The sequence below is a fragment of the Trematomus bernacchii genome, unplaced genomic scaffold, assembly GCF_902827165.1.
Source record: "Trematomus bernacchii unplaced genomic scaffold, fTreBer1.1, whole genome shotgun sequence".
NCBI classification, from domain to species: Eukaryota; Metazoa; Chordata; class Actinopteri; order Perciformes; family Nototheniidae; genus Trematomus; species Trematomus bernacchii.
Window position 1 is genome coordinate 1,498,523 of NW_022987592.1, and position 10,102 is coordinate 1,508,624.

Genomic DNA, 10,102 nt, shown 5'->3' on the forward strand with positions numbered 1-10,102 from the left:
GATAATGATTGACTTCTTCCACACGCTACTGAGGCTGCTTATTAAATAAATAAATTGTTGCCAATATGTCTTTTTTCATCAGACTTTAATTATCCAATCAACCAAACAAGAGTCAACAGAAAAAAGCTGTTTGGCATTTCCAGAGGAGATTTCTCACATTTTTCATGGGCGCACCCCACATACTCAGGTCTCTGCTGCTCATCCCACAAATCCATGTTCTTCACAAATGTGGCGCCATTTGAAAGGTAATAAAACAGGCCTTCCAACGGTATAAGATTTATTGCCAAAAAGCATTGATACAACAAAGAAATAATCTACCAAACACAAATATCCTTACTTTTTGTGTTAAGTTTATATATATATATATATATATATATTTTTTTTTTTTTGGAGGAGCCACACTGAAGCATTGCATGTTACCGCCTTTGACTCTTTGAATTTTCAATGTAGTTCTTTTGTGGTAGCCTTGGAAAGGTATCTTCTGTACCACCATGGTACAACAAATGTTTGGGTGGAAGAGAAAAGTTGAGGGGGTCCGACAGAAGCAGCAGTAAGGACAGGAGCAACACCATGAATGTTAAAGATAGAGGAGGTGGGAGTAGGAGGAACAGTAACGGGCCGTCTCCACGGCAGCGTTAAAAAAATCTTGGAGGTGGGCGTATCTGAGGCTTGGGGATTTTTTTGCGATCATCCAATCACATGAATCTCCCGCCCGCGACATATGAAGCCAAAAAGCCCGAAGTAAACTGGATATAAACTCCCCAAAACAGGCGAAAACATACCACTGTCTCTGCCACCTCCCTCCATGCCTGGCTCCTCCGGTTTATATCCCGGTAGGTCTGGTCATAAAGCACCGGGTGATTGATTCGCTACCGCTAATTTCTCCTCCATGTTTTGGAATATGAGGAAATGACCTGCGGTCTGTCTCTCCCAGCATACACACCGTTTGATTGGCTAGAGCTTGAACTGTCAGATTTGCGTACACGGGATTTGATTGGCTGACGCTTCCTCCTCAGCTTCAAAAGTTGAACATTGTTCAACTTTGGATCTTGAAAATCCTGAGAATCTCCGCTCGCCTGCCCACAATGCATTTCGGCGAAAGCGAAAAAAAGTGACGTCACCCCATTCAAAGTGAATGGGCAGAAGCGTTTCAAGATTTTTTAACGCTGCCGTGGAGACGGCCCGTAACACTAACGCCTAGATTCCACCGGGTCCGTCTGCGGCGCGTTACGGGCGCGTTACGGCTGCGCCGCGGCGATCGCGGCCACTCTAGTCAATGGGTGCTATTCCACCACACGCGGCGCGTTACGGCTCAGAAGCGTCCCAGAAGCGGCTCGGCGCAGGGCTCCTCTAAAATTAGGATCGAATCCTATTTTTGTCGCGGCGCAGCCATAATGTAAGGTCGGGCAGACAGGAAGTGGAACTTTCAGAGCATATATATATATATAGATATATACACACACACAAACTAATTTTGCAGACCCTATCCCTCCGTAGTCTTTCAAGTGGGAGGAGAAATGCCAGCGTTCTCCTCCGGTTTACAGGCACTGTGTAAATTATATATATAGAATAATTATGATGATGAATGCATTTTTTTACCTCTAAAATACAGCAACACATCTTTGATTCATGTCGTTTATAACTGGAATATTACAGTTATTATTAACTTTGTCTGTACAAAGTAGCCTGTCCAGGAAATATGCCCAAATCAACAAAAACTGCGAGCCGGTGTAGGTACCATATGTGTTCGGCCTACCAGATGTGTTCGGGGTCCGTTACGCTTACCAATGACGTCACGCATTGGCTGTACGGTAACCCAAGAGGACATTTTACACGGTCAAATTCCGAATGTATTGAAACTCCAGACTCAACGTAAGAGCTTGAGCCTCTTCGGGGGGTGCTAACATTTAAACATACACTTCATTCTTTACTTTGTCCGTTATTATATGTAGAAGATATTACTTTTTTCTCCGTCATGTTGTTTCCATAGCAACAACTTCAAAATAAAAGCATCTAAATAGATTTGTGTTCTACACACCAAAATACGTTATTTGAACACCCCTCTCGATCGATTTACAAGAAAAATTAGTATGGCCCGCCCTAATACACCAACGCAGTTTTTAAAGATATACATTTTTCAACACAGAATCATTTGCCAAATTACACCATATCCAATCATTTTACGAGTCAGAAAATGCTATCTGTTCATTGCAGTTATTGTTTATTGAATTAGATTACCATGAGCTCAACATAATTATGTAGAGTACAAGTCCACAGCCAAGAAAATGTTATTTGCATATCATTTTATTTATGAATATGGAATTATGGAATTCTAACACTGGAATTTGTTATTATTTACTATAACTTTATTATATTATTCGGGTACAGCCCTACTGTACCAAAATATCCGAATATTCGTTCGTTGGAGTACTATTCGGGTTTCAATTTCGTTATTCAGATATTCGTTTTTGTTTTTTTTTCCCCGTTTTTTTTTTCAAATTGAATTTATTGAAATCTCCAATATCAACGTAAGAGCTTGTGCCTCTTCGGGGGGTGCTAACACTTAACCATAAACGTTATCGTTTACTTTCTCCGTCTTTATATGTAGATATTACTTTTCTCCGTTAATCTCTGTCACGTTGTTTCCAAAGCAACAACAACTTCCTGTCAACTGTGCTAACTCTCCTTCAAAATAAAAGCATGTCCATAAATAGGACATGCCAAATTACACTTAACACATAGCCTATACAACTGCAATGAATGTAACAAACACAATGCGATATCCTTTTCAATTTCAAAGAACACAAATTGGGTTACATTAACAAATAACTATAAAACAACAATACTGTAGAATAACAAAATGAATGCCGTGAATACACTGAAATACACGTGTTTTTTTTTGTTTTTTTAAAAAACCCTCAATTTATTCCAATAATACATTTTCATAACAACAGATGTGAATTTTAACTGCAGGCTTTAATTGACAACATAATAAAATTCCACCTGAATCAGAAACTCAATGACATAAGTATAAAAACAAAAAAGGACCAAGGAGTTTTCTATAAAACCTCCAGAAATAAAATCAACATGGCAAGCTTTTAAAATCTGCAGCACATTAGTCTCACTGCAGCTTACACTGCAAAGTTCAGACATGTTAACATAAGAATGACATTATGGATGAATCTATTAACTGTGCCGCTGCCTTGGAGCATTTTGTAAAAGTATTCCACTGGATGTATCAACACTGGTCATGAAGATTTGAAGATTTGAAGATTGGGCATAACAAAGATGTTCAGGGATGAAAAGGGGAGGTAGGGATGTTTGTAGGAAACAGTCTTTAAAGAGAAAAGCCACCGATTTGCTGTTGGAACACATCAATCGTATCTTCATCCTCCATTTCTAGCTGCGAGGGTGTGTCTGTTTCATTGATGGGCTGACCGTCAAATCGAAATCGTATCTGCCTCATTGACAGCCCCTGCCGTTCACAATAAGCTTTCATCAGTTTACTGAGAGGAGTGTGCCTTTTGATCTTGAATTGCACCACTGAGCCATCCTGCCCTGCCACCTTCAGGTTGATGTGCTCATTGTTCTCTGTCTTCACTCCCTCCTTGGGTTTTTCGTCTGCCATGGCTTCTCTGAAATACACGTGTTGAAGCGGTTCGCTGCTGATTACTACGATTCCGTACAGCCAATCACAATGGGTGACGTCATTGGTAAGCGACGGACCCCGAACACATATGGTAGGGCGAACACATATGGTACTGACACCGGCAGGCAAGACGCTCCGCTTCTGAAATGCGCCTGGTAGGGTATGACGCCGGACCAAAACCGCAACGCGGCGCAGACGGACCCGGTGGAATGTAGGGGTGACGCTCTGAAGGAGCACTGACGGAGGGGCATTTGCTTGGGTGTTGAGTTTAAATTTCAACTATATTGCTGGCTCTACCTTTCAGTGTCTTTCTCTTCATAATAGGAGAACCTTGCCATGTCATAAACCCACTTTCAACTCATCAGCTAACGGAGGGTGTTCCTTTTCAAATAAACTCCTCCTCCCTATTTGGGGCTTTCAAGCGATAAAAAAAGTATTTAATTGCTACATTTTAAACATCACAGTCCCCTTTCTCAACCCTTATAGTTGTATAATTAATTAATCAAAACTAACACGTTAATTTGACAGCTCAATACTATATATTTCACTTCCAACCTTTCACTAAGTCCAGTTCCATATCTCATCCATCCAGATATTTAGAATATCTCTTCACCACAGAAGGGACTCCATCAGAGGATAATGCTTTACAGCCCACTACCAGTCTACAATGAATAGGTCAGGCTGGGGTCTGACCACGAACACTAGTAGCTCTTCAACGGTCTCACTGTGCACTGAAGCTCAGCACAAGTTCAAGCAGGAACACTGGCTCTACATTAATTCACTCCGCAGCTGCATATAATCAGCTCATTAACATTACATTTCACCACAATCTCCAGCAGCCAATCATTGTGCTGCAGTCAAACTTTAAACAGTTCTCCTCTCTCCTGCAGTCAGCTGTGATTTCAGGTGCTCATGCTGCGGCCCGACTTCCCCTCCTTCATCACATCCAGCGCCAGGAGAGCTGCACTTCCACCATAAGATATACAATATCATGATTGGTGTTTAATCGCCAAAGAATATGAACATTCTATCATATTGCGCACGTGTCCATAAATGTTCTTTAAACTAAAAAAGTATTACTATTATTACTGATTTAAATGTATTGAATTACTCTTCGTCTCTCCTGGTTGAAATATCAAAGTGTTCAGTTCCATCTTGTTTGTCCTCTAAACAAGAGTCTCCGCTCACATTTCAATTTCCTGCTAAACTTTTCTTTCCGACACAGCTGGGCTCAGCATGTAGTGTGAGAATATTGAGAGTCATTCAAAACACCTGCACCGCACTCAAAATATTCAGCACGTGTGAGGATATCTGCATAGGAACTAAATCCCCTCCATTGTCCTTGTGAGCCGTCTTGAGAATATGTGAATATCTTAGCTTTAACCGACCTGCGTTTGGAAGGAAGGCAATTACCGTGGGATTTCATGTACACCACAGCTCAGGATTTCAAAAGCCTTGTATCAGGACGGTGCGACCCCACCCTCCATTGTGGCTCCTTAGGAGGTATCCGCCGTCTCCAGCTGGGATGAACTAACTCTAGACCTGGGAGGTAAATGTAATTTCTGAAGATCACAGGCTTTTATGATAATCACAGCCATTCCAACACCGGACTGTGAGAGATTTCAAGAGACAGGATTACCAGGGTTTGGTGACTTAATTAAAAATATATATATATATATATATATATGAAAGATTAATTTAGGGGTTATAGTACACGGGAAGACAGCAGAGAAAACAATGTCTATGCTAATTTTACTCTACCCCTATTTGTAGAGATGACCCGGCCCATACACTCCACTTGGTGTTTCGAAAATGTTCTGCACAAAATTATATTCTATTATATATACTATTGTTCTTCTACAATTCTAAGATTTTGTCTATTAGAATTACATTTAAGTTATATTGCAATAAAGCCAGATCTATGTAGTATATCAAATGTTCCTTTTAGAGAAATAGACAACAATAGACGGAAACATCCAGAAGATAAAGAAAAATTAAATAAGTGACAAATGGAAATTATCTACTGTTCAAAATTAATTTAACCAACTAATAATACAGTTCTTGAACACATAACTGAATACAGATCTCAAAGAGCGGTGGTGATTGGCCTCTCCATTGCTTTTATTGAACTAATACTGCAATCTATTCTAATTATTATTTTGTTTTTTGTTTTAAGTCAGAGCTTCACATTAGTCTGAAACAGTCTTGTTTGTCAGTGTAGGTGAGGACATTAGGAAATATAATAACTTGCATGTCTCAGAGTCTCTCCCTTAGTGTTTGCCTGTAAAAAGAAAATAGTCAAATAGTATTTAGTTAACAGATAATAGATGTTAACTAATCTGTCATTTTTTCCAATTCATTTACCTGATTCTTCCTTTCTGAATTTATGAAGTCATCAATAGCCAGCACTAGCACCCCGCCGCTTGCATGTCCAGAAGTGCCAGGTACAGCTAGCCGCGACACACCGTTCTCTTTGGCATTAAAAGGAAAGCTGACGAAAGAAAAAAAACGTAGGAGTGTCACAGAGTGTCAGGGATGAGGAAAATCAGGACCGAAATGCAAATTGAGGAGAAGCGGGTTTCAAACAAAAAGCGAGCTTTAATTAACAAAAGCTGTTGACATGGAAAAAACAAGATAAAACCATAAATCCAAAAAAAAGTAGCACAAGGAAAATCCTGGATGAAAAACCCACAGGGACCAACATGGAGGGTGACAGGAAAGACGGGAACAAACTTACAGAAGGGAACAGGCAGGTAACACGGACAAGGAAGACGAGCAGGTAACTTGGACTTAAAAAACAGGAAGGTATCATGGACGAGAGAAAAGAGACGAACAGGTAACGTGGACTAGCAGAGATGACGAACAGACATGGAGCACATGTCACACAATCCAAGAGGGAGTTTGAATACAAACAGCAGGGAATGGGGGGGGGGTTGTTAGACCGTACTGACCGGGAGTCCGTGTTGTGATATAGCTTGAGCCTCCTGTGACTAAATACACAGAAGGGTAATCACAGGACAAGACACAGCTGGGCAGGGGAGGCCAAAACACAAGGGCAACAGGTGAACACAATCAGACAACACAGTCTCACTCCCTGATCGTCCAAGAGCGACGCTTGGTCAGGGTCCTTTGGCGTGCAGTTGTGACGCACCGAGTCTCCTTCAGCTTCATAAACGGACGCAAAGAGCTTTCAACTGATTGCAATGTATTCCCATCGGCGGCGGTATTTGTCGCTCAGGGAAGCACCGCATTCGTCCATGTCGGCGGCAGTTAAAGGCAATGTGAGCGTCCATTCCCATTGGATAACGGAGAATTTTAAACCCGGAAGTAAGTATTCTCCTTACTGTCGATATTACAGTGATATCTGCACTACTCATCAACTCAAAAACACCAGTTTATTATCCATGTTAATTACACAACAGTAATTTAAATTGTGTACAATGCTTTTGTGTTTTTCCCCTTCGATTCTGAGAAACAAATAGTTTTATCGGAGTTTAGGATGGCAGAAGACACTACACTACCCATAATCCTCAGCTATCGTTTGGGACGAGCCAGTCCGCTTTGCTCGACAAACCCCGTGATTAGTCCTCACGCTCTGTGATTGGTTGACCTCCGACTGTATTCCATATGAAAAAAACGTTTCGTAAAAGATAAAATCATACTTTATTCAGCTAGTGCTTGCTTTACTCTTTGAAAGTCATCACATAAATGCATTGTAATAAATGGTTCGGCTGCATTAAATATTACACATCTGGCTTAGTTCTTTATTTATCTACAGAGATTGGGCCTCAGAATAGACCGGAAACTTTTACCGTTCCGTTTTAATTTCACAATAAAGTTAAAGGTGGGGTAGGTAAGTTTGAGAAACCGGCTCGAGATACACTTTTTGTTATATTCCATGGAATGCTCTTAACATCCCGATAGCAATGAATATCTTAAGTGCTTTGACAAAAAATCCATACAAAAATGTCATCTGTGGAAGCCGTAGTACTGTAAAAAGCATGACCAATCATTTTAGCCGGCCCGGCTAAAGTAACTGGATGGCCTACCTGCCTGTCAGCCTTCCATCTGTGCACAAACGTATCTCGTGCCCTCATTGGTCATGTGCGCGTTCATGTGTGTTGGAGGAGGGGCTCTGTAAGGAAGTGGCAGATTTTTTTCCGGTTGTGTATTTTCAAATTCTAGCGCACTCGAGCTGGTTTCTCCAAAATGACCTACCCCACCTTTAATAGTACTATTTTGTTTGATATTATTATTTTTTATTAACTCAAATAATGTGTTAAGACCATCTTTTCTGTGTTGCTGTGGGTTTTCTCCATCGCTTTTGTGTTACAAATATGAAAACAATATATGTGTGGATAACAAAATATATCCGTCGTAAACTTAACCGGAAACTGCAGTATAACTTATTTTGTTAACACTGTAAACTTGACAGTTTTTTAACCCGCACCACCTACTGGTTAAAGCACGTTTATTACACGTTTAGAGTAATTGCAATGCAGGTAGATTGTGTTGCTTTATAATGACTGTTTTTAAATGCCTTTTTCTTAATGTCTTTCATTTTTGTAAAGCACTTTGAATTGCCGTGTGTTGAAAGGTGCTACATGCCACCGACATGGACGGATGCGGTGCTTCCCTGAGCGTCAAATACTGCCACCGATGGTAATACACTGATTGCAATCAGTTGAAAGCTCTTTGCGTCCGTTTATGAAGCTGAAGGAGACTCGGTGCGTCACAACTGCACGCCAAAGGACCCTGACCAAGCGTCGCTCTTGGACGATCAGGGAGTGAAACTGTGTTGAATCAGACAATTAGACACAGGAGGGAAACTAAAGACAGGAAGGCAAACACAGGAAGTAGGACCAGACAAGACACAATGAGGAAAACATTTCAAAATAAAAACGGAGGGATGTCAAGGAAGGCAAGATGGCGGCGTAGAGAACGGACGCAGTGAAATCAGCTCCTAAACAAACTCCTTCTTAACTCCTATTTCGTGCATTTATAGCTCGGAACAACCTTATTTGCCTTGAGAGACTATCGGTAGAACACCAAACTGAAAATGCCTCAGAAAAAGCCAGAGACTAGGGACGACAAAAGTAAGAAAACAAGTGAATTGCCCACAGCTAGCAATAGCATTAGCCCAGTCAAGGCAAACACCGTGACCGAGGTACCGCCGTCGTGGTTTTTGGAAGAAATGGAAAAGGGGTTCAACAAAATTCAAACCCTGTTGGACCACAAGCTGAACACTTTAACCGTCTCTGTGGAAACACTTCTTAATGAAAACCGTGCTCTGGGATGCCGTGTTAAAGAGGTCGAAGAGAAGCAGGCTAACCACACAGAAAGCCTCGAGTTTTTGCACCAGGACCTCGCGGACTTTAAAAAACAAACAGAGGAAGAAGTGAGCGGACTAAAAGAAAAACTTGATGACATGGAGAACAGGGCGAGGAGGCAACACTTAAGGCTGGTTGGCTTCCCTGAGGGTGTAGAGGGGAATAATGTTGTTGCCTTCCTACAGGAATGGCTCCCCAAAATGCTGGGTCATGACACCGGGGACTCAATCGAGATCGAGTGGGCTCACCGTACACTCCAGCGCAGACCCGATGACGGCAGCCTCCCCCGGGCTCTAGTGATCCGCTTGCTCCGCTTCACCGACGTAACCAAGATCCTGGATGCGGCGCGGAAAAAAGGTCTGCTTCATCACGGTAACTCCAACGTAATGATATTTAGAGACATGTCTACGGCTCTGTACAGGAAAAGGAAAGCCTTTGTGCCGCTGAAGAAGAAGTTACACAGCAAGAACATTAAGTTTAGGCTACTTCATCCTAACAACTTAACCCTGCAACTTCCGGAGGGCCAACGCACCTTCTCATCACCCGTGTCGGCAGAGCATTACTTGGGGAAACATCACCCGGATGTTTTGGCGTGAGCCCGCGACGGTCACGGCTCTCTCCCGTTCACCAACGTCTTCCAGGCACCATGTAAGCTACAGTGAGAGCCACACATATTGCACTTTGCTTTGCTTTTCATCTTATCCAGCCATAAAGACTACTTGGACAATTGCAACAAGGCACAGATTGCTTTTCCAGCTGCCTTTTCCTTTTGTTTATTACTTTAACTTTTCTAAATGTGCATTTTCACACACATATACTTAATTGTATAATTATGTTCCTTTCTACAACTAGAGATGTGCGATGATGTGGGCTCTCACTTGTAAGGCAAGGCAAGGCAAGGCAAGGCAAGTTTATTTATATAGCACCTTTCAACACAAGGTAATTCAAAGTGCTTTACAAAAATGGAAGACATTTTAAAAATGGCATTTAAAATCAGTCATTAAAAAGGAAAGATAATAAAATAAACATTAAAAGAAAAAATACATGGATAAAAGTTAAAAGTTACAGTGCAGTTTAAGATGTGAATAGTTCAATTAAAAGCAGCGGCAAAAAGAAAAGTCTT

At 41.4% G+C, this 10,102-nt stretch overlaps 1 protein-coding gene across 1 annotated transcript; it reads right to left on the minus strand.

Moving 5' to 3' along the window:
* Positions 1-2,922: 2,922 nt before the first annotated feature.
* LOC117481486 (small ubiquitin-related modifier 2-like) lies at positions 2,923-3,629 on the minus strand. Its single transcript, XM_034129185.1, has one exon. The coding sequence runs from the start codon at positions 3,626-3,628 to the stop codon at positions 3,338-3,340; it is 291 nt and encodes a 96-aa protein (XP_033985076.1). The 5' UTR covers position 3,629; the 3' UTR covers positions 2,923-3,337.
* Between the last annotated feature and the right edge of the window lie 6,473 nt (positions 3,630-10,102).

Excerpts from the sequence above, each read along its gene's own strand:
- LOC117481486 (XM_034129185.1), bottom strand. The coding sequence starts at position 3,628 with ATGGCAGACGAAAAACCCAAGGAGGGAGTGAAGACAGAGAACAATGAG.